Source organism: Mesocricetus auratus, unplaced genomic scaffold (genome assembly GCF_017639785.1).
Source record: "Mesocricetus auratus isolate SY011 unplaced genomic scaffold, BCM_Maur_2.0 Super-Scaffold_100054, whole genome shotgun sequence".
Classification (NCBI taxonomy): Eukaryota; Metazoa; Chordata; class Mammalia; order Rodentia; family Cricetidae; genus Mesocricetus; species Mesocricetus auratus.
Window position 1 is genome coordinate 681705 of NW_024429231.1, and position 24103 is coordinate 705807.

A 24103-nucleotide genomic window follows, 5' to 3' on the forward strand; every position below is an offset into this window, starting at 1 on the left:
TGTGTGTGTGTGTGTGTGTGTGTGTGTGTGTGTGTCCCCATCCGTCTGTCGGTCTGCCCGCCCACCCACCCGCCCATCTGCCTGCCTGCCTGTCTGTCTGTGGAACTGGTCATGAAGAAAGGGGTCAACATCCCTTGTTTCACAGTGCCATGTCCACTTCATTTTTCTCTCCTGTGACTCCACCTCCAAGCGAGACATGTATCTTTTGGCTCATCCAAACAACAAATCATGCAGGTGACCTTTAAGAGTCCTGAGCCCAGGCTCAGTGGTAGTCTCCACGCCTTGGAGTATGTGAAGGGCTGTGTGAAGGCTGAGAGGGCTTTGTGAACTCAAATTCACAGGACCTCAAGTTTATTATGGAACTGGGGTTTCTGAGGTCTCCATGGGTTTTTGCAGTTCTGGGGATAATGGGAACTTTGAACATGATGCAGTTTCCACAGGCTTCGCTGGCTCCGGGCTATCTTCCTTTTCCTGGAAGGCGAGAAGGCGGGGCAAAGAGAGATGATGGAACAGATCTACAGGTGAAGTAACCATACCTGAAGAGGAACACTAAGGAAACATGAATCAAACGTTGGATTTCCTGACAATACCATGGCTGGGGCCTACAAACCTCTTCTTCTGGCCCCTCCCTTGTGCAACTAGGATTTCCTGAGACATTGTGTATTATGGCCTCAGGCAAGTGTTTCCCCACATTCTGTGTTACTCTAACCCCCTGGCTCAGTCCTCTTTCTGTGAGGACACCTTTCCCTACCAGCTTGGTTAGTCTCTGAGGGCAAGGGCTCGGTCTGATCCATTTCTGGGACCCGGGCTGCCCAATGCAGACTAGGAAGCAGAAAGGACATAAACAGGGCACAGTATATAGAAACTTAAGCACCACCACCACCACACCCCACATGCCACATTCTTCAACCAGGCTCTACATCCTAAAAGTTCCAAATCTTCCGCAGCACCACCACCAGCTGAGAAACTAGTGTTCAAATTGCATGAGCTTACAGGGGCCAGGGAGAGGCTCACATTCAAAGTACAACACATGACTTCTCCACAAAGGGACACTAGCTCTGTGCACCGGGTGTTAGGAGGGAGCTGGTGAGGTGGTACTAATCTCTTGGTCCCCAGTTGGTGGCACTGTTTGTGGAGTCCAGTCTTACAGGAGGAAGTATGTCCCTGGGGGCTGACTTTAAGTGTTTATAGTCCCACCCCGATTACTACTGTCTGCACTCGGACTCGAACTTGCATTTGAAGATGTGAGCTGTCAGCTTCCTGCTCCTGATGCCATACCTGCCACCACCACCACCACAATGGACTCTTCACCCTCTGGAACCATAAGCTCAAATAAACCTTTCCTCGGTCCTGGTGTTTAGTCACAGCAACAGAAAAGTAACTAAGAGCAGCAGTTTTCTTTCTTTCTTTTGTGTTGATTTTAAGATATGTGTTTTTATCTATGCGTCTGTGTGAGTATGTGTGCATGTGTGCAGATGTCCACAGAGGCCAGAAGAGGGCATGGGATCCTGTAGAACTGGAGTTATAGTTGGTTGTGGGCTGTCTGATGTGGGTGCTTGGAACAGAACTCAGGGCCTCTGGAAAGAGCAGGAAGTGCTCCTAACCACTAAGCAGTCTCTCCACCCAGAAAGGGTTTATTTTGGCTAATAGTTCGAGGGGCGGTCCATCAAGATGGAGAGCTCCAGGCAGCAGAAGCTTGGAGCAGCCACTCACATCACACCCACAGTCAGAAAGCCCAGCGATGAGTTTATGCATGCCACCTAGTGCTCAGCTCAATCTCCCCTTACAGGTGCCACCCACAGGGGGCGGGTCTTCCCACCTCAATCAGTGCAATCAAGACAGGCCCCACAGGCATGTCCAGAGGCTCATCCCTGACACTGACCATCAGAGACTGCATCCCTTGAACCATGAGCCTAAACAAGTCCTTTAAGTTGCTTCTGTCAGTTATTTGGTCACAGAGCTAAGACTTAAGTGCTGCCTAATCTCCAAGCGTTGGCACTGATAGGACTTAGGCTGTCAGTGGCTGCTGCCTGCTGCACACCGGAGGCCAAGCCTGTCGTTTCCACTCTGATGCTACACTACTGCTGGGGAGAGGGAGCATCAACCCACTTCCCAGCAGAGATTCAGTGTGTGTGTGTGTGTGTGTGTGTGTGTGTGTGTGTGTGTGTGCGTGTGTGCGTGCTGACCTCAATTTCAGTTCTTATGAAACAACCCTCAAGCTGACACATTCCAGGCTGGACACTCTCTCTCCAAAGCGTCATGTAACTAGACGGATTCCATTACGGCACAAGGGGCACTCACTGAGAGCTGCGTCCCAGCAGGTGACTCAGTTCTGGATTCCATAGGCTCCATGGGCTTCACACTGGATTCTGGGTCTGTGTCAGCCTTAGAAGCCATCTGCGCACACTTCTTTGCCTGCTGCGTCCTGAGGAGTTTCACTCTAAGGAAATGTGTTTCTGGTCAGTTCCGATTTCCTGCTTCTGCATGCCCACATGGGCCTGGCTTTGTTCAGCATTCAAGTCTGGAGTCTCAAAAGCACTGCCTGCTTCCTGTGTTATCTAAGGAATGCCTCTCAACTTCTCTGCAACTTGACTTCACACCCTGTGTAATCAGGATTCCCTGCTTAACAGGCCATGGGCTTCAGATGGGTCAGCTGTGAAGGGTCCTTGCATCCTGTGGAGATTGTTATTTATTTAAGTTAATTTATTTATTTATTGCATGGGGGGAGTTGGAGTTTTTTAATTAAGGTTTTAAAAGCTTTTAAGCTTTTAAATTTTTATTTCATGTATATGGGTATTTTGTCTCGATGTATGTCTGTGCATCACATGTGCGTGCCCTTGGAAGTCAAAAGAAGCTTCTTGTGATCTGCACACAATGAGGTCAGGATCCTGCGCACTGCAGTTCCCACCCCAGCAGGAGCCAGTCCACCTGAGACTGCCAGTGTCCAAGTCCCATTCTCAAGCCAAAAGGACAGGTGAGCCCAACTTCTGGTGCCCTCAGTAGAACCACTGGAGACCTGGAGACTGCCCACTGGGTATCCCATCCTGACAGGGTCCAGCCTACCCAAAGATGGCCAAGGCCCTGATACTAGGACCGCCTCTATCCACACAAGAGGAAAGCCACCAGAGTATTGAACCTGCTCCCACCCACCAGAAGGGAACTGTGGTCACATTCTCACAAGGAGAGGAAGAGATTCCTTCAGAACCCATTGGAAGAAATTATGGGAAGGAGACAATATAAAAACACACCCAGCAACAGAAAAACCAATATGACACTGCCAGAGTTTAGAGACTCTACATCTGCAAGACCTGAACAGTCCAGTGCAGATGAAGCAGATGAGAAAGACCTTAAAAGCATCTTTATGAAAATGATAGAGGCCCTCAAAGAGGATATGAGAAAAATCCCTTAAAGAAATGGAAGAAAAAACAAACAAAAAATGCAAAAAATGTAAGAAATGGAAGAAAAAATCCAACAAATGCAAGAAAGAGAGGCAAAGGCAAGGCAAAAATTACAAGAAGCAATTCAAATAGTGCAGGGGCTGAAAGCTGAAATAGGGACAATAAAGAAACACAGTCTGAAGGAATGCTGGAAATAGAAAAGCTGGGCAAACGGTCAGGTACTACAGATGAAAGCATTACCAACAGAATACAAGAGATGGAAGAGAGAATCTCAGGTGTTGAAGATACACTAGGAGAAATGGATTCATCGACTAAAGAAAATCTTAAGTCCAACAAATCTCTAACACAAAACATCCAGGAAATATGGGACACCGTGAAAAAAACAAACCTAAGAACAATAGGTATAGAAGAAGGTGAAGAAAACCACCTCAAAGGGGCAGAAAACATATTCAACAAAATCACAGAAGAAAACTTTCCCAACCTAAAGAAAGACATGCCAATGAAGGTACAAGAAGCTTACAGAACACCAAATAGAGTGAACCACAAAAAAAAAATATATATATATATATGTCCCCTCGCCACATAATAATCAAGACCCCAAACATATAGAATAAAGGTGGTGCACGCCTTTAATCCCAGCCCTCGGGAGGCAGAGGCAGGCGGATCTCTGTGAGTTAGAGGACAGGTTGGACTGATAGCCTCCGAAACAATACAGAGAAACCCTGTCTCGTAAAAAAAAAGAAAGAAAGAAAGAAAGAAAGAAAGAATATTAAGAGCAGCTAAGGAAAAAGGTCAAATAACATACAAAGGCAAACCTATCAGAATTACACCTGACTTCTTCAAGGAAACTCTGAAAGCCAGAAGGTCCTGAATGGATATTCTACCAACACTAAGAGACCATGGATGCCAGCCCAGACTGCTATACCCAGCAAAGCTTTCAATCACTATAGATGGGGAAAACAAGATATTCCATGAAAAAAACAGACTTAAACAATACATATCCACTAATCCAGCCCTACAGAAAGTTCTGGAAGGAAAATCCTAAACCCAAGGAAGTTAATTACAACCAGAAAAATATAGGCAATTGATAATCCCATTTTACCAACAACCAAAAGAAAAAAGGTATGAAAAATCTACACACAATTCCACCACTAACAACAAATCCAAAAAAAAAAAACAAAAAACAAAAATAAGCAATCAATGGTCATTAATATCCCTCAATATTAATGGTCTTAATTCACCCAGAAAAAGACACAGGCTAACAGAATGGATTCAAACACAGAATCCATCCTTCTGCTGCATACAAGAAACACACCTCAAATTCAAAGACAGACATTACCTCAAAGTTAAGGGTTGGGAAAAGATTTTCCAATCAAATGGACCCAAGAAACTATTGGGAATAGCAATACTAATATTTAACAAATTAGACTTTAAACTAAAACCAATCAAAAGAGATGAAGGAGGTCATTTCATATTCATCGCAGAAGAAAACCACCAAGATGAGGTATCAGTTCTGAACATCTATTCCCCAAATACAAAGGCATTCATGTTTGTAAAAGAAACATTACTAAAACTCAAATCATTCATAAAACCTCAAACACTTACAGTGGGAGACTTCGTCACTCCACTCTCACCGCTAGACAGGACCACCAGACAGAAACTTAAAAAGAAGCAAAGGAACTAGTAGAAGTTATGACCCAATTGGGTTAAACAGACATTTATAGAACATTCCAACCAAACGCAAAAGAATATGCCTTCTTCTCAGCGCCACATGGAACCTTCTAAAAAGTCGACCACATACTCGGCAACATATCAAACCTCAACAGGTACAAAAAAATTGGAATACCTTCACGTACCTTATCAGACCACCATGCTTTAAAATTAGAATTCTACAACAACACAAATTGCAAAAACCCTATAAACTCATGGAAATTGAATAATGCATAATTGCACCATTACTGGGTCAAAGAAGAAATAAAAAAAGAAATTAAAGACTTGCTAGTATTCAATGATAATGAAGATACAACATACCCGAACTTATGGGGCACTTTGAAAGCAGGGCTAAGAGGAAAGTTTATAGTACTAAGTGCCCACATGAAGAAACTGGAGACTAGTCACACTAGACAACTAACAGCAAAACAGAAAGCCCTAGAACACAAAGAAGAAAACTCACCCAGGAGAAGTAGATGCCAGGAAATAATCAAATTGAGGACTGAAATCAATGAAGTAGAAACTAGGAAAAGAATACAAAGAATCAATGTATCAAAGAGTTGGTTCTTTGAGAAAATCAGCAAGATAGACAAACCTTTATCCAAACTTATCAAATGACAGGGTATGAACATGTAAATTAACAAAATCAGAAATGAAAAGGGGAACATAACAACGGACAGTAAGGAAATCCAGAGAATCATCAGGTCATACTTTGAAAACCTTTACAAAATTTGAAAATTTGAGGGAAATGGACAATTTTCTGGATAGATATCACTTGCCAAAATTAAATCAGGAACAGATAAACAATATAAATAGACCTGTAACCCCTAAGGAAATAGAAGTAGTCATCAAAAGTCTGCCAAGCAAAAAAAGTCCAGATCCAAAGAACCTCAATGCAGAATTCTACAAGAAATTCAAAGAACAGCTTACACCAATTCTCCTCAAAGTTTTCCATGCAATAGAAGCAGAAGTGTCTTTTTACAAGGCTTCAATAACCTTGATACCCAAGCCACACAAAGATACAACTAAGAAAGAGAACTTCAGACCAAAATCCCTCATGAGCTTTGATGCAAAAATACTCAATAAAATACTGGCAAATCGAATCCAAGAACACATCAGAAAAATCATCCACCATGATCAAGTAGGCTTCAACCCAGGCATGCAGGGTTGGTTCAACAAATGAAAATCCATCAATGTAATCCACCATATAAACAAGCTGAGAAACAAAAATCACATGATCATCTCACTAGATGCTGAAAAAGCCTTTGATAAAACCCAACACGTTTTCATGATAAAGGTCTTGGAGAGATTCAGAATAACAGGAACTTATCTAAACATAATAAAAGCTATATACAGCAAACCAACAGCCAACATCAAACTAAATGGACAGAAATTCAACTTGATTCCTCTAAAATCAGAAACAAGACAAAACTGTCCACTCTTTCCATATCTTTTCAATATTGTCCTTGAAGTTCTATCTAGGGCAATAAGACAACAAAAGGAGATCAAGGGGATACAAATTAGAAAGGAAGAGGTCAAACTTTCACTATTTGAAGATGATATGATAGTTTACATAAGTGACCCAAAAATTCTACCATGGAAGTCCTACAGCTGATAAATACCTTCAGCAAAGTGGCAGGATACAAGATCAACTCAAGCAAATCAGTAGGCCTACTATATACTGAGGACAAAAGGGCCAAGAAAGAAATCAGAGAAACATCGCCCTTTACAATAGCCACAAACAACATAAAATACCTTGGGGTAACGCTAACCAAATAAGTGAAAGAACTGTATTGCAAGAACTTTGAGTCTTTAAAGAAAGAAATTAAAGACACAAGAAAATGGAAAGATCCCCCATATTCTTGGATAGGAAGGATCAACATAGGAAAAATAGCAATCTTACTGAAAGCAATCTACAGATTTAATGCAATCCCCATTAAAATCCCAGCACAATTCTTCACAGACTTTGAAAGAACAATTCTCAACTTTATATGGAAAAACAAAAGACCCAGGATAGCCAAAACAACCCTGTACAATAAAGGAAAGGAGGCATCACCATCCCTGACTTCAAGCTTTATTATAGAGCTATAGTCCTGAAAACAGCTTGGTATTGGCATAAAAACAGACAGATAGACCAATGGAATTGAATTGAACACCCCAACATTAACCCATACACTATGAACACCTAATCTTTGACAAAGAAGCTAAAATTATACAATGGAAAGAAGAGAACATCTTCAACAAATGCTGCTGGCATAACTGGAGGCTGACATGTAGAAGACTGCAGATAGATCCATGTCTATCACCATGCACAAAACTTAAGTCCAAATGGATCAAAGATCTCAACATCAATCCAGCCACACTGAACCCATTAGAAGAGACAGTGGGAGGTACCTTTAAACGAATTGATACAGGAGACGGCTTCCTGAACATAACTCCAGTAACACAGACACTAAGATCTTAATTAATAAGTGGGACCTCCTGAAACTGAGAAGCTTCTGTAAGGCAAAGGACACAGTCAACAATACAAAAGGCAGCCCACAGAATGGGAAAAGATATTCACCAACCCCACATCTGACAGAGGGCTGATCTCCAAAATTTACAAAGAACTCAAGAAGCAAGTCTCCAAAACACCAAATCCAATTAAAAAGTGGAGTACAGAACTAAATAGAGAATTCTCAGTAGAGGAGTCTAAAATGGCTGAGAGATGCTTAAGAAACTGCTCAACATCCCTAGAAATCAAAACAACTCTGAGATATCATCTTACTCCTGTCAGAATGGCTAAAATCAAAAACACCAATGGCAGTTTATGCTGGAGAGGATGTGAAAAAAGGGAAACACTCGTTCACTGCTGGTGGGAGTGCCAACTTGTACAGCAATTCCACTTTAGGCATATACCCAAAAGATGCAAATTCATACAACAAGGATGTCTGGTCCACTATGTTCATAGTTGCATTGTTTGTAACAGCCAGAACCTGGAAGCAACCTAGATGCCCCTCAACCGAGGAGTGGATAGAGAAAATGTGGTACATTTACACAATGGAGTACTATTCAGCAGAAAAAAAAACAATAGAATCTTGAAATTTGCAGGCAAATGGATGGCACTAGAAGAAACCATCCTGAGTGACGTAACCCAGTCACAAAAAGAGAAACATGGTATATGTGCACTCATATATGTATTTTAGACATGAATCAGGGGAGTACCATCATACAATCCCACTGCCAGAGAGTCTGGGAAACTGAACCTTCATCCAGTGACTGATGGAAGCAGAGGCAGACTCCCACAGCTAAACACTGAATTGAACTCCTGGAATCCAGTGACAGAGAGGGAGGACTGATGAGCAGAGGGATTAAGACTGGGCTGGTTTAACCCACAGAAACAACTGACCTGACAAGAGCTCTTGAATTCCAGACTGATGACTGGGAATCCAGCATGGGACTGATCAAGACCCCCTGAATGTATGTGTCAGTGAGGAGGCCTAGGCAATCTATTGGGCCTTTGGTAGTAGATCATTATTTATCCCTGGTACACAAATGGCCTTTGGCTGCCCATCCCACAATGAGGGATGCTCTCTCAGCCTGGACTCTTGAGGGACGGTCTAGGCCCTGCCCTGGATGAAATGACAGACTATGGAGATCCCCCATGGAGGGCCTCACCCTCCCTGGTGATTCGGGTGGAGGTTGGGTGGGAAGGGGCTGTGGGACTTGGTGGGGATAGCATGGGAGGAGGGAAGGGAGAGGGAGCTGGAACTGACTTATGAAGCAAGCTTGTTTCTAACTTGAATTTAAAAAGGAAGAAAAAAGAAGAAGTCAAAAGAAAGTGGCAGATCCTCGGGAACTGGAGTTACAGATGGTTGTGAGCCAACATGTGGGTGTTAGGAACTAAAGCTAGGTCTTCTGCAAGAGCAGTTGGTACTCTGAACTATTAAATCATCTCTGCAATTCCTTGTCATTAATTAATTAATCTATTTATTTATGTATTTATTTATTTGCTTGCTTGCTTACTGAGACAGAGTTTCATGTAGCCCAGGCCAGCTTTGAACTTACCACATTAAGAATGATGACCTTGAACATCTGATCTTCCTGTCTCTACCTCCTGAGTGCTGGGATTATAGGCGCGCACTGCCACACTTGGTTTATGCAGTGCTGGGAATCGAACCCAGGACTCTCTGCATGCTAGGCAAGCACTGAGTAATACTCCCAGCCTGTGTTTTGAATCACACTCCTCTCCCTGCTGTACCACTCCACTTCTCTTCCTCCTCTTCCCCATCTTTCTCATTTCCAGATAGGGTTAGGGGGGTCAGGAGGCGAGGCCCTTATGGCAGCATCAGTGGCTTTATGAGAAGAGGTATTTGCCCTGGGTCTCACCGTGTGATAGAGCATGAAGGCCCTTGCTGGATCTAGATGCCAGCACCATGCTCTTGCACTTCCTCAGCCTCCAGAACCCTGAGCTCCGTAAACCTTTGTGTTTCATAAATCCGTTCATCCAAGATGCTTTGTTACATAGCATAAAATGGGCTAAGACATACTCACATGAAGGGGAGGAGGCAGAGGAAAAGCAGTGTGGTTGCCATGGCTGCATAGACAACACCCTGGAGCAGTGCTTTCAGGAAGATCTGGGGAGCCAAAGGGCCCCTTCCTGGAAGTAGAAGACATTTCAATAAGGCTTTGTTTTTATAAACAAAAATGTGTTAAGATTACATTTATTTATTTGTATGTGTGTGTGAGAGTGTGTGTGTCTGTGTGTGAGTTGTGTGTGTGAGTGTGTGTCTATGTGTGTGTGAGTGTGTGTCTATGTGTGTGAGTGTGTGTCTGTGTGAGTGTGTGTGTCTGTGTGAGTGTGTGTGAGTTGTGTGTGAGTGTGTGTCTGTGTGAGTGTGTGTGTCTGTGTGAGTGTGTGTGAGTTGTGTGTGAGTGTGTGTCTGTGTGCATGTGTGAGAGAGAGTGTGGGAGAGAGTGTGTGTGAGTGTGTGTGAGTGAGAGTGTGTGTGAGTGTGTGTGTCTGTGTGTGTCTGTGTGTGTCTGTGTGAGAGAGTGTGTGAGAGTGTGTGTCTGTGTGTGAGTGTGTGAGAGTGTGTGTCTGTCTGTGAGAGTATGTGTGTGTGAGTGTGTGTGTCTGTGTGAGAGTGTGTGTGTCTGTGTGAGTGTGTGTGTGTGTGGAGGGGTTTGCATATGCCACAGTGTGCATGTGGAGGTCAGAGGACAAGTTGAAGTAGTCTGTTTTCTCCTCCTACCATGTGGCACCTGAGGATTGAACTCAGGTTGTTAGGCTTGGCAGCAAGCACCTTTCCCTGTTGAGCCATCATGGACACCCTCAGGAAGCCTTCCTTAAGGTTCAGATCTCAGGCTGCTGCCCCCTTTCTGATCTCAGTGCCAGTCCCTCAGTTCACTGCCAGTCTCCACGTTCTCGAACTCACTTGACATCAGTAGGATGCTCAAACCATGGGTTCCATGTTGGTTCTTTCCCTCACAGAGAAGGACTGTGCCCATTTCTGGGTTCTTGAGTAGGCTAAGGGTGCTGTTGTCCCAGGGGCCAAGTGTGGTAGAGGTCACCTGGAGGTTGCCATGCCCACTGTTCGCGTCCACTGGAGCACCGTCCAGCCACCACTGCACGGAGGGTGTGGGGATCCCATGAAAGGAGCAGCTGCACTGCAACGTCTTCTCCACAGCACAGGAAGAGCTGAGCAGTCTGGTAGGTCCTGTGGAGAGCGAGGGTCATGGGTCAGCAAGGTGGCTTGACTTTCCCGTTTCTTCTTCCTTAAGGACCCAGCCTTTTCTTTTTTTGCCACACTGGGGATGGACCTCACACGTGCTGGATAACGCTTTACCCCTGAGCCCCATCCCAGGCCCTCACTGCGGGATTCTGGGTAGGTGCTCTACTGCTGAATGATGCCCCCCTTACTTGGGGGATTCTAGCAGGGTCTCCACAACTGAGTCATAACCTCAGCCTTCATTGGGGGAGCCTAGACACAGAGATGATGTCTAATCCACAATGATTATGTGTCCTCTTTCCTCACAGCTCTATCTGCAGCTTCCTCAGACAGCTCTAGAGGCGCTTTCTGTCCCACTTACCCAGCAGAAGCTGTGGCATCCCCCTATGCAACAGCAAGACATACGATACTCCTCACAGTGAAGAATGAGGTGTGGCAGCTGAAAGGGGATGTGGAGGTGGGTGAGCAGAGACATCTTCACAAAGCAGGTTGTGGTGTTTGAAGGCAAATGGCCTCTAAAGGGCGTGGCACTTCAGAAGTGTGGCCTTGTGGGAGTAGGCATTGTCTTTTTTGGAGGAAGTATGTAACTTTGGAAGTGGGATTTAAGGTCTCATATGTGCTCAAGCTACCCTCAGTGTCTCAGAACACTTCCTGTTGCCTACAAGTCAAGATGTAGGACAATCAGTTACTTCTCCAGCACTGTATCTGCCTGAATACCATCATTTCACACCATGATGATGATGGACTAAACCTCTAAAAATGTAAGCCACCCCAATTAAATGTTTTCTTTTGTAGGAGTTGCTGTGGTCATGGTGTCTCTTTATAACACTTGAAATCCTAACTGAGACACTGGTGCCTGTAACCCTCTGGTTATCCCAAACACCAGAGAAGCAAGAATTACCTGGGATGAGATGCTCAGGGGCATCTAGGGACAGATGTGGCCATCCTTAGTGCAGCACTCCAGCACCTGAGTAATGTTTCCAACCCGATGCTGTGTCTCTTTAGTAAAAGGAGCTTAATGGCCAGTATTTGAGTTCTCAAGAGCTAGTTGGAATGCATGGAAGGATGGTGTGGTATTTTGAGTATAATCAGCCCCCATAAGTCCATAGGGAGTGGCATTATTAGGAGGTGTGGCCTTGTTGGAGGAAGTGTGTCACTTTTGTGGTCTCCTGTGCTCAACCTATGTCAAGTGTCTCAGGCCACTTCCTGTTGCCTGCAGGTAAAGATGTAGGACTCTCAGCTACTTCTCCAGCACCATGTCTGCCTGCTGCCAACATGCTGTACATTGATGACAATGGACTAAACCTCTGAAAATGCAAGCTAACCCAATTAAATGTGTTTCTTTTATAAGAACTGCCATCATGGCATCATGGAGGGATGGATCAAGAGGTGTGTGTGTTTGGGATTCTTCCATTTGGAGCCATTTAAGAAATGTCAGGTTGTTAATGACTGCAGGCCAGGTGATCAGGGCAGAGACCTCTGTTGTTATTGAGAAAGGATGATTACTGGAGTTGAAATGTGAAGGATGCAGGACAGCACTCAGAGGAGTAGATTTAGACTTTGGGTGTTCCGTTCATTGTCCAGAAATGAGTCTGAACTAATCAATCAGTAAAGTCATAGTGAGATGTGGTGGCTCACACCTGTAACCATCACTTGGAAGGCTGACATAGGAAGACTGCTGTAACTGCCTGTGTAGGACAGGCAGACCCTGGCTCCTGAGTGCTGGATTACAGGGAAATCAACCAAAGAATGACTGCTCGTACTCCTCACAAAAACAAAAAGCCTCATTCTGGATGTTGGAATGAGCCAAATATGGGTCCTGGCTCAAGCTTTGCCAATAAATCACCAAATAACTCTGATCAAATATCATCCCTTCTCCGATTTAATTTTCATATTCACATCACATGGGTGAGATTTTTTGCTGGAGATGTAGTGATCAGACTGGCTTTATAATTCTGATTTCTTCTTGCTCTTCTCTGCCAGGCTTTAAGGAGTGTGGGTGGGGGAGCTACTGATCATGGCTGTCCTCTGATCATCGCTTCTCTTCAGTTTACTTGGTGTCCTGCTCCTGAGCCCCACGGAATTAGTTTTCCTCATCACACTTCCATTTATCTGTCTCCCTATCTCCCTCTTGCCAGACAACGGCTCTCCAACTGTTGGATTTTGTTTCGTTCTGTTTTATACAGAATCTTAGGTAGCCAAGGCTGGCCTTTCTATGTAACTGAGGGTGAGCTTGAAATTCTGATTCTCCTGCCTCCACCTCCCAAGAACTAGGATTATACACGTGTAATGGGAACTAATTTACCAAGAGACTAGTGCGAGCCTAAGTAATGGATGAACCTGTCAGGTTATGACAGAGATGGACTATGGGATTAACTGGTTGCAAGGGAGCCAATGACTAACTCACACGGGCACTAACCTGATAATTAACTCCCATGCTTTTTGTTTGTTCTATGAGTAGAATGGCTAAGTTTTCAGGCTAAGTTGGTGACACACTGAAGGTGACTGAGGGGAGACAGGCTGACCAAGTGACTGACGGGTGAAAGGACAAACAAGTGACTTGACCAGGTGACTGACGGGTGGGGCGTGGGCAAGATGGACTGCTGGCTGAGAGGTGAAAATCTGACCAGATGACTGACTCGCGATGTGACAGGCTGGCTAGCACAGAATAAATGGACTAAACCGGCACTGGCACCTGGCAAACTGACCCATGTACAGTCGCCGTCTGCTGATCCAGAATGGGCCTTGGACGAACCAAGGAGCTCGCGATACCTCGGCGATGAGGTTGCAGAACGGCTTAACCGCCCTGTGGCTGTCTCGTGAGTGGTCCAAGGATACGCTAAGGACTGCTTGACTAAGGGAGGAACTCCATCCCTAGAAGACCAGCGTGGAGAATCTCGATGCGCAAGAATCCCATGGACCCTCTCATAGAGTGCCACAGCAGGGCTGCGTGGCAGTCTTTGCAGCGCATACGCATCCTGTGCTTGTGCGTGTCTGTCTGTCTGTCTACGACCCGGTGAAGTATGAGCGTCTTACCCAGCAACCAACGAGTGACTGCGCGCCTGTGCTACAACCAATAAGTGAGGTTATGAAGTTTTGTATTGTGCGCTTGTCTCTGGAAGTTGATGCAAAGTCATCACCATCAGGAGCCGAACACGCGCGTCCCACCCATCTTTGTGGTGGCTTTGAGCCAATCAGGAGCTGCTGCGAAATGATGGGAATTTGGCCCCAGTTTCCTCCCCGAGGCCTTTCTTGAGTACGCTATCACATCACACTTGAGCCTCCGACCCTGCTCACTCCCTTTCCTGTTAGTCCTGCTTGATTTTCTTCTACTTTACTCATTACAAACTTTCTGACCCATTAGTTTACATTTCACAAATGCTTTTTAGATACTCAGTCATATTGCTCAGCTATACTAAATTCGCACTGGCTGACTATCCCACTAAGACTACACACCTTTCGGGTCTTGTGTCCTTTTGTTGTTTTCACAGCTGTCTCTGGTTGAAATACTGACTGTGCTTTGTACTCTTCGATGAGGACAGTTTAACCATGGGCAGCCTAAAGGAGCAGGACAGCAGGGTTTGGGTGCCAGGTCTTTGCTTAACTTCCTAAGATGCTGCCAAGTGGACAAACACTTTACAATCTGCTGCATATCAGTCACACGTGAGAACAGTCATTTGTTTTTTTAAATTTAGCCATTCTAGAGTGTGTGTGTGTGTGTGTGTGTGTGTGTGTGTGTGTGCACGAGCACATGGTGTGTGTCATTGGTTCACTGAGATTTGAATTTGCATCAACATGAGGATCAAAATAATATTATCTTATATTCTGTTTTAAGCAATTTATCATTATCATTATTTTATCTGTGTGTGTGCCCATGAGTAAATGTCCCCCATGTGCAGGCGCCCATGGAGTCCGGAAGAGGACTTGATCCCTTGAAAGCAGAGTTAGAGCCGGTTGTGAACTGCCTGTGAGGAGTGCCAAGACCTATTGTGTGATAGACTTTTCCTGAGGACACACACACAAACTTCTGTTCACCCCAGAAAAGGGGGTCTATAACAGACCAAAGTAGCAAGTGCTTCAGTGCCCAATTTGGTAAATCAATGATTTGGTAATATTGTGTTACTAATAGCAGCATACATAAAAGTGAAAGTTTACTACACATTTTACATTTAAAGGTCTATTTCTCATGTTGCACTTGAGCACACACACACACACACACACACACACACACACACAGAGTGCAAGTGCCTGTAGACGCCACAAGAGGGCATCGGAACCTCTGGAGCTGGGTGGCAAGGCGTTTTCAGCCAATTGATGTGGGAATAGGAAACTGACTTGGATCCTCTACAAAAGCCATAGGTGTTCTTAACCAGTGAGCCACATGGGATGTTAAGCAGAGACCTCCTGCACTTGAAATTTAATGTAAACAAGCAAATAACTTTTAAGTGATTCTGGAATTAGGCATTATTAAGTAGCAGTAAGATGTAAGAAAAGAATGTAAAACCGCAATTTCAAACCCTCCTGTTTTTCCTATTCCTATGTAAGCAGCATTCCCAAGTTTGAATTTTCTTTTTAAACAAAATTAATGACACTTAAAATTAGACAAAACAGCTAAAAGCATGTATGGACGGGATGGAGAGATGGCTCAGTGCCTAAGAGCACTGGCTGCTCTCCTGGAGGATCCAGACTTGGTTCCCAGCACCCACATGGCAGCTCACAACTGTCTGTCACTCCAGTCCCGAGGCTCCAACGCCCTCTTCTGACCGCTGTGAACACTGCACGCATGTCATCCACACACATAGATGGAGGCCCTAAAACACATAAAAAATAAAATGAATAAATCTCTACAAACATGAATAGAAAATAAATGAATAACAGCTCGATGAAGAAAACCAGGCAAGGGAGCTGGGCATGTTGATTCAGGCTTGTAATGCCTCCATGTGGGTAACTGAGGAGGAAGGATTGTCATGAGTTCCAGATTGGCCTGGCCTCCAGAGTGAGATAGCAACAAAAACCAAAAATTATAAAACAAGAAACAAAAAAACCATAAAACCAGGTAAGAGAAAACATTGGCATCTATGAGTAGAAGTTGGGTCTCCGCTTAACATCCCATAGGACACACACACACATACACACACACACACGCGCGCGCACGCGCGCACGGGAGCCATCCAGTTTCAGATGACTAAATACAACAAGCATTGAGGTCAATGAACCCTTCCCCAGTCCAGCCTGTAGGGAAGTGCACAGCTAGACTTGGAGCAGCTTGTCAGAGGACGTGGTGGTGTGATCCACTTAGAATTGACGTTGCAGGGGTGAGGAGAGGTCTAGTTTCATTCTTCTGTGAGTAGGTACAAGTGTTCTGTTGAAGAGGATAACTTTTCTCCAATGTGTTTTTTTTTAAACCTCACTGTCAAAAATCAATGGCTGGGTGTTGGAGAGATGGCTCAGCAGTTAGAAGCACTGGCTGCTCTTGCAGAGGACTAAGATTCAAGTCTAAGCACCCACATGGTGACCTGCAATCATCTGTAACTCCAGTGCCATGGGATTTCAAGCTGCCTTCCAGTCTACGCAAGCAGGCTGATTGTGTGTGCACAAACACACATGCAGCCAAAAAGACAAATACACATAAAATAAAAAATTTTAAATTTTAAGTAAAAAATTGGTAGCTGTAGTTGTGTGGGTTTCTATCTGGACCCTTTATTCCATTCTCTCGGTCTGGTACTTGTTTGTGTCAATACCATGTTGGCTTTAATAGTAAGATTCTGTAGTGTTGATGTGAAAGAAGACACCATCACGTCTCCTGTGGATTCTTATTCCTCAGGATTGACCATGTGGGGAATTCTGTGTATCTATATGAAATTTTTAAATAAAAAAAATGTGAAGAATGGACTTTCCATTTTGACTGAGCTGCATTGAGTCTGTAGATTGCTTTTGGTATGATGTTCATCCTCCCAAGGCTAATGATTATAAAATATGGACATGGGAGGTCTTTCTGCTTTTTGGTGTCTTCCTCTATATCTTTAGGGTTTTAAAGTTTTCCTATATACATCTTTTACTTCCTTGGTTAGGTTTATTTCAAGTACTTTTTAGGCTATTGTGAATGGCATTGCTCCCTTGATTTCTTTTATCCGTCATTGGTATATACTAAGGCTACTGATTTTCTAGAAAGCCATTGTACAGAAGGCTGTAGAGGACACTTGGTGAGTAAACTGAGGACCTGAGTTTGGATTCCAAGCACCTACATTAAGTTACATGCAACAGAATCTCTCATCAAAATATTGAAGGTCATAAAGAGGTGACCCCAGGGACTCCTTGGCCAGTAAGTCTAGTCAAAACATCAGGCTCCAGGGACAGAAATCTTAGCATAGCAACTCTTATAAAGGAAGCCATTCAACTGGGACTGGCTTATAGTTCAGAGATTTAGTCCATTACCACAGCGGGAAGCATAGTGGCAAGCAGGCAAAGGAGCTTAGGGTTCTACATCAGGATCCTCAGGTAGGATTCTGGCCCTGGTTTGAGCATTTAAAACCCCAAAGCCCACCCGTAGTGATGTACTTCCTCCAACAAGGCCACACCTCCTAACAGTGTCATGCTCTGGACCTATGGGAGCCATCTTCATTCAAACCACCACATCCCACTCCCTGACCCCATAGACTTGCAGCCATATCATAATTCAAAATGCATTTAGTCCAACTTCAAAACATAGTATATCATAGTATCAGCACTGTTTAAAAGTCCAAAGTTCAAAGTCTCTTTTGAAACTCATGCAAACTATAACCCCCTATAAAATCAAAATAAAAAGCACATCACATACTTCCAACAAACAATGGCACAGGATATTCATTACTCTTCCAAAGAGGAGGAAAGGGAGTGTAGTGAGGAAATACTGAAACAAACTAAAAACCATCTGGGCAAACTCCAACTCTGCATCTCTGTGTTCGATGTCAAAGAGCCTTCAGATCTCCAACTCCTTTCAGCTTTGTTGACTGCAACACACTTCTTTCTCTTGGGCTAATTCCACTCCCTGTTAGCAGCTTCTCTTGGCAGGTATCCCAAAACTCTGACATCTCCAATATCTTGGGGCCTCCAAGCCAATCCAGGCTTCATCTCCATAGCTTCACAAAATGCCTTGTACAGTTCTCAGTGAAGCGACACCCAGGACACATGCCTAGCCTCAGCAGCTTTCCTGAGTCGTGGAGGGAGAGTCCATAACCCCATTCTTGTACCCTTAACTCTAAACCCAGAGCCACATGGTTGAAGCTGCCAAGTTCTGCTTCTTTCTGGGACTGGAATGTGTTTATCTCCTTGAGCACAGGACTCCTGGTGCCCCTTTTCTCCTCAAACTGTGCATTTTGTATTTTCCTTGCTCAGCTTGCTCCTTTGCATTATAGATCTGCATAAGACTGGCCAGTAATAGCCAAACAATAGGGTCAATGCTGGCTGTCTGGAAATCTCCTCTGCTAATGCCAGTAATCCATAACTCTTCAATTTAACCTTGGCATTTTTTTTTGACAAGGACAGAAAACAGTCACGTTCTTTGCCAGAATATCACAAGAGTGGCCTCTATGCCACATGCCAATACTATTCTCATCTGGAATATCTCAAGCCAGTCCCCCGAGTCAAATCATCCTCAGCACCACTGTTTTCCATGCTTCTATTATGATTGCCCATTAAGCCTCACTTAAAATGTCCAATCACTTTTTTAGTCTGAAGTGTTACCAAACAAAACCATGGTCAGGCCTATCACCTAGTCCCTGGTACCGATTTCTGTCTTAGTCATGGTTCCTATTGCTGTGAAGAGACATCATGATCACAGCAACTCTTATAAAGGATAGCATTTAACTGGGGCTGGCTTACAGTAGTTCAGTTTAGTCCATTATCATCATGGCGGGAAGCATGGTGGCCCACAGGCAGACATGGCACTACAGAGGCAGCCGAGAGTTCTACATCTAGATTGGCAGGCACCAGGAAGAAAGAGTGACACTGGACCTGTCTTGAGCATTTGAAATTCCAAAACCCACCCAGTGACACACTTCCTCTAACAAGGCCACACCTCCTTCCACAAGGACTCACCACCTCCTGATTACTGCCACTCCCTCTGGGTGTATGGGGGCCATTTCCCTTTAAGCCACCACACCCAGTGTCAAATAATGGTGGTGATGATGGTGGTGGTGGTGGTGATAACAACAACAACAACAACAATAATAATAATATAATCATATTGTGAGGATCAGTAGAGGAAGACACTGAAATTTGGCCTATGACCTTCATACATGCACTCATGTGAGATGTGGGGAGGGAGAAATAGAAAGAGTGGTGAGGCAGGAAGAGAAAGAGGTCAGATCATTATTCTGAATAGGAAAACCAAAAATGGAGGAGATAACCACTGGTGATATCATACTGAAGAAAACAAAGGGGCACAGACTTGGCCACAGGTCTCTTACAGCAAAATCAGACAGTTTCAACGATGTGTGAGACTCGCACACAGCTGTTTAACCCAGTCTGTTGGAATGGGAGGGATCCAGGAATTATCCTTGGGGAGCCATAGAGGACACAGCTGCTTCACACGAGAGCAATGCTCCTGATAGTTCCATAGTAGGTTTGGATCTCTGGGTGCTCCTGAGGCCTCACCTCCATGAAACCTGAGGGAGCCATGGTTCAAATACTGCTATGTTCCTAAGGCAAGACCCCCTGTGAGGGCCTTGGATTCTCAGGGTGACTGTGCACCGTGGAGTCCTGCTGATGAGTCTGTGTGGAGAGGAGAGAAAAGCACCACAGTGGGACACATGGAGGGGACTCACTGAGACAGAAAGAAGCTGTGTAGAAATCCACTATCAGTAGACACTTGTTCATTCTCCTTCTGCGAGGGTTCTGAAGTCATTCATTGGTACGGGTGAGGTCCTTCACAGGACCACCATCTAGGGCTCTCTACTCACGCTAGACGTTTCTGAGTCACTGGGAGTCCTGGGTCCACAGGAAGGCAGCAATGCAGAAAGAAACACTGGCTCAGAAGTCAGAGAGACGAAGACAGATTGGAAGAACAAAACGTGATAGCTAACGTGCTGTCATGTAGAGAAACAGAGAAAGACTAAAGAACAGCGGTTTCCACAAAGCCCACCGTCTACTCGTGGGTCTCCCTGTGGCAATGCTTGAGGTACCTGTCACAGACTTGAGGTGCCTGTCACAGACAGGTCTTGGAGCATCTTGGAGACACAGTATCAGATGCTGTTGGAGATTGGAAGTGATTATAGAGTGTGATCATTTCCTGCCTTTGGCTTACTACAACATTTCTAATCCTGATGATGTTTACCATGAAAGGTAAATCACACTCTACAGAAAGCAAGGAAGGAAGACGGAGGGTCAGGTCCGTGTGGAGAAATGGGCCAGGGTGAGCGGAAGCACAGAGGAGAGGGACTGGGCGATGTTTCGTGGAGTAAGGAGTGGAAGGAGCAGGAGAGACTTACACTGTACTCTGGAGAGAGGTGGGATCTCTGCTCCAGAAGCACCGTGGGACCCAGCAGGAAGGCAGGCTCAGGGTGGATGTGGGCGGCTGAGCCAAGCCACACTGTAGCTATCACACGGAGGACATGAAGGAGATGTGCCATGCAATGACCCCGTGTGACTAACTTGACGGGACTTTCATAGTCCATGTGCACTGACAGCTTGCTGTCTTCTTTCTGCAGAACACCACCTAGTGAGGAAACCGAGGCTTTCAGTGTGGGCACCTGAGGGGAAGTGTGAACAACCCCCTCCAATGTGCTCTGGCCAGAGACTGCAGAGATAAAGAGACATGCCCAGCCGCCACCACCTCACTGTTGAAATGGGTGTTACCATGTACACCAGGGTTGAGCACAGACATCTAGCCCGTGTGCGGTCCCCTTCCCACAAGCCCCTGCTTCACTTGTATACATCCCATCACCTCCCCCATTCCTGTCCTCCCCAGACCTCCTCTTTATCTCAGGGGCAGCACTCACCTCGGAAATGCGAAACAGAGCTCAAGAAGCAGGACCTTGACAGATGCCTCCACCACAGCCACCAGGACCACCTCTGCCATCTGACCCGATTTCCCTGCAGAAACACATGCCCTGGGTGGGACCCACCTGGAAAACACAGCCCAAGTCCTTTCTCAGTAGGACTTGGATATTTGGTTTCTTGACTGACAATAGTATCGAGAGCTTAAAAACACAATCCACTGAATGGGGAAACATACTTGATGTCTTAACTGCGATGAGTCAACACCCCAGCACACAGAATGAACTCTCAGCCCACACATCACAAGAAACCAAAACAAACCAATCCATAAATAGCAGAAAAATCTTAAGATAGAACTTCTCAAAAGACATGCAAATGAGCAACACACACACACACACACACACACACACACACACACACACGACAACACTCTCTATTTCTTCATTGTCTCTTTAGTGCAGTAAAAACTGCAGTGGGTCATCTCCGCACACAATGGCAGGCTATGTTTTCCTAAGAAGTGAAGTGACCGCATTGGTGGCAGTGTAGGATGATGTGGACTCCTGTGTACTGCCAAAGGAGATGGGGAGTAATCACTGTGGAGGTCTTTGGACACTCAGAACAAAGAGTAGAATTACACCTCCCCAGTGGTAATCTTCCTCATGATGTGTGCCAAGACAGATGGACACACACTCTAACAGAAACATGTGTTCCCCCAGCATGGTTCCTATTGGTCCAGAGCAGAAACGACCCCAGAGCCCATCTACTAATAGGCAGCTGGGCAAGTATGGCATATGCAACATGGGGTGTGGTTTAGGTTACAGAAGGATGCAATACTGTTGTTTGCTGCCAAGATTAAGCTTGAGCACAGGTTGCTGGGGAAGAGCAGTCAGATGGACTCATTTCAAAAGGGTTTCTGTTTCAATGCTAAGTGCAAAGAAGGCAAATGCTCAGGGACCATATCAGGTGGGTGTTTGCCAGAGAAGGACAGGGTGGGTGCAGAATTTCTGTCTGGGGACATGCAAAGGTTCTGGCGTTCCATGGAGCTCCTCATTGTATGGCGGTTGTTAGTGTCTAGTCGTCTTGCCTTGGCCGTGTGAGCATTGAGAGGATACGCTGTACTCAGAGCAACACAGATATTCCTTGGGGATATGCTACAGAAGAGGAGAGGATGAAGGAGGCGTGCAAACAGACTGAGTCCTGGCAGATCGGTGGGGAAGAGTTCCATCATCAACGTGGAGTCCCAACGACAGAGTGAGCACGTTGGGCTACATGCTCTCTATGTTAATGATACTGTGTGTGATCCAAGCTCTTGATGACCTTGAGAACGTTGCTTCTTTCCGAAAGAGGACATTTGGGGGACAGAGAAGGATCCACCTATATGTGTACCTTTCCTACACTATCAATCAAGTTGACATCCAACCAAATGATGTCCTTCAGGCTCTGACATGCAGGAACCTCTATACTGCTACCTCACAGTCTCAGTTTCAGTTAGCAAGTGAGTAGATACAGCCTGAATCCCAGAGCCAGCTTCAATCATTCAGGGTGACTGTTCTAAACTGCAGAGCCTTCTCACCCTGTGTCTTGCCCATTCCTCCTACACTCAATGCTCTAGTCCATTCTGTGTGTGGACTTTTGACAATGCCTGGTGTCACACTATAAGACCTCATGTGACCTAGCTTGTACATTTCTTCTGGAAAATAGTTGCACAGTGTTTTCTCATCATTACTCTCTCGTGATTGGTAGACTTTGCCACACTTGAAGAAAGCCAAAGAAGCAGGTGACACACAGAGACCTACACTGATGAATGGGGCACCAGCATGAGCCATGGTGTAGACTCTACAGTTTAGGGGGACCCTAGGAAGATCCCAGAATGCCATGTCACTCACCTAGGATGCTGGCTTTGTGGCAGGGTGGATGTTGTAGTTCATTACCGTTGCTTTCCTCTTTCTGTGAGCCTTTACTCTGGTGGGAGATGGGCTCATTTTTTCTTTCTTTCTTTTTCTTTTTCCCCTTTTATAGAAAATGGGTTCTTTTCTCATACAATATATCCTGATAATAGTTTCCCCCCTCCTATACTGTTCTCAGTTCCTCCCCCACTTTCCCTCCCCTCCGGATCTATTCCCTTTTTGTCCCTCATTAGAACAGGCTTCTAAGAGATAAGAACTAAATATGATACAATCATAATAAAATGTAATAAGATGAAGCAAAACTACCATATCAAAGTTGGACATGGCAACCTAACAAGAGGAAAAGAGTTCCAAGAGCAGCCACAAGATTCAGAGACCCAATTGTTCTCACAGCCAAGAGCTCCATCAAAATACTACGCTAAAAGCTGCAATACACACACACACACACACACACACACACACACACACACAGAGAGAGAGAGAGAGGAGAGAGAGAGAGAGAGAGAGAGAGAGAGGAGAGAGAGAGAGAGAGAGAGAGAGAGAGAGAGAGAGAGAGAGAGCTCTGTGGGTCCTGTACTTGCTGCTTCAGTCTCTGTGAGGTCATATGTGTCTTGCTTAGTTGATTCACGGAGCCTTGTTCTCCTTGTATCCACCCCCACCCCATCTCTTTCAGTCTCCCAGGATTCCCTGAGCTGAGGGGAGTGATTTGATGGAGACATACCATTTATAGCTGTGCTCCAAGGACCCTCTCACCACAAAATGTCTGGTTGTGCGTCTATATATCAATTCCCATCCACTGCTGGAGGAAGCCTCTGTGACGACGACTGGATAAGGCACTGCTCTGTGAGTGCATAAGAGTATTATTAGGAGTCATTTTATTGACACTTTTTGCCACAAGTGTTGGTTTCACCCTAGGTTTCTGAGCTACCTAATCTACAATTCTTGGTTACCCTAGAAGTGTCAGGTATGAGTTCCTTCTCATGGAATGGGCCTCAGATTAAATCAAACATTGATTGGCTATTCCCAAAAGTTCTGTGCCACCATTTTTAGGCAGGACAAATTGTAGGCCGAAGGTGTTGTAGACGGGTTGTTGTCCGTGCTTCTCTTTTAGTAGCCTGCAGAGTACCTTCCTGTACCAAAGACGCCAGAACACAAGGATGAAGTCTCCATGTGGGCACTGGCTCCACTTCCCCATGTTCAATGAGTTGAGTGGGTGTTGGCCGTGGCATTAGGGCCCTGTTGCCAGTGTGTGGAAAGCAACCCTTTGTCTTAGCAACAGCCTACGTTCTTTGTGGGAATTTCCATGGGACCCCCTTGGCCAACAACTCAATTAAATGCAATTCTAGTCCAACCACTGGGAACCTCGTCTCTCAACAAGAGATGGCCAGTTGAGTCTCTGTAT

At 45.1% G+C, this 24103-nt stretch overlaps 1 protein-coding gene and 1 long non-coding RNA gene across 3 annotated transcripts; both read right to left on the bottom strand.

Moving 5' to 3' along the window:
- Window positions 1-145: 145 nt before the first annotated feature.
- Siglecl1 (SIGLEC family like 1) lies at window positions 146-13686 on the bottom strand. 2 transcript variants are annotated; one of them, XM_040736124.1, is made up of 5 exons: window positions 13528-13686; window positions 10526-10807; window positions 9642-9747; window positions 2302-2440; window positions 146-471 (listed from the first exon to the last, which is right to left on the bottom strand). In XM_040736124.1, the coding sequence occupies exons 1-5, from the start codon at window positions 13529-13531 to the stop codon at window positions 355-357; spliced, it is 648 nt and encodes a 215-aa protein (XP_040592058.1). In that variant the 5' UTR covers window positions 13532-13686; the 3' UTR covers window positions 146-354. The 2 variants fall into 2 exon arrangements, with proteins under 2 accessions (XP_040592058.1, XP_040592057.1); XM_040736123.1 differs by lacking the exon at window positions 13528-13686 and adding an exon at window positions 11181-11259 and having other exon boundaries at window positions 148-471.
- Window positions 13687-15254: 1568 nt separating this feature from the next.
- Window positions 15255-21009, bottom strand: LOC110343662. The gene is made up of 3 exons (XR_002385969.2): window positions 20797-21009; window positions 20287-20513; window positions 15255-15630 (listed from the first exon to the last, which is right to left on the bottom strand). It is a non-coding gene; the product is annotated as an uncharacterized LOC110343662 (long non-coding RNA).
- Window positions 21010-24103: the final 3094 nt, after the last annotated feature.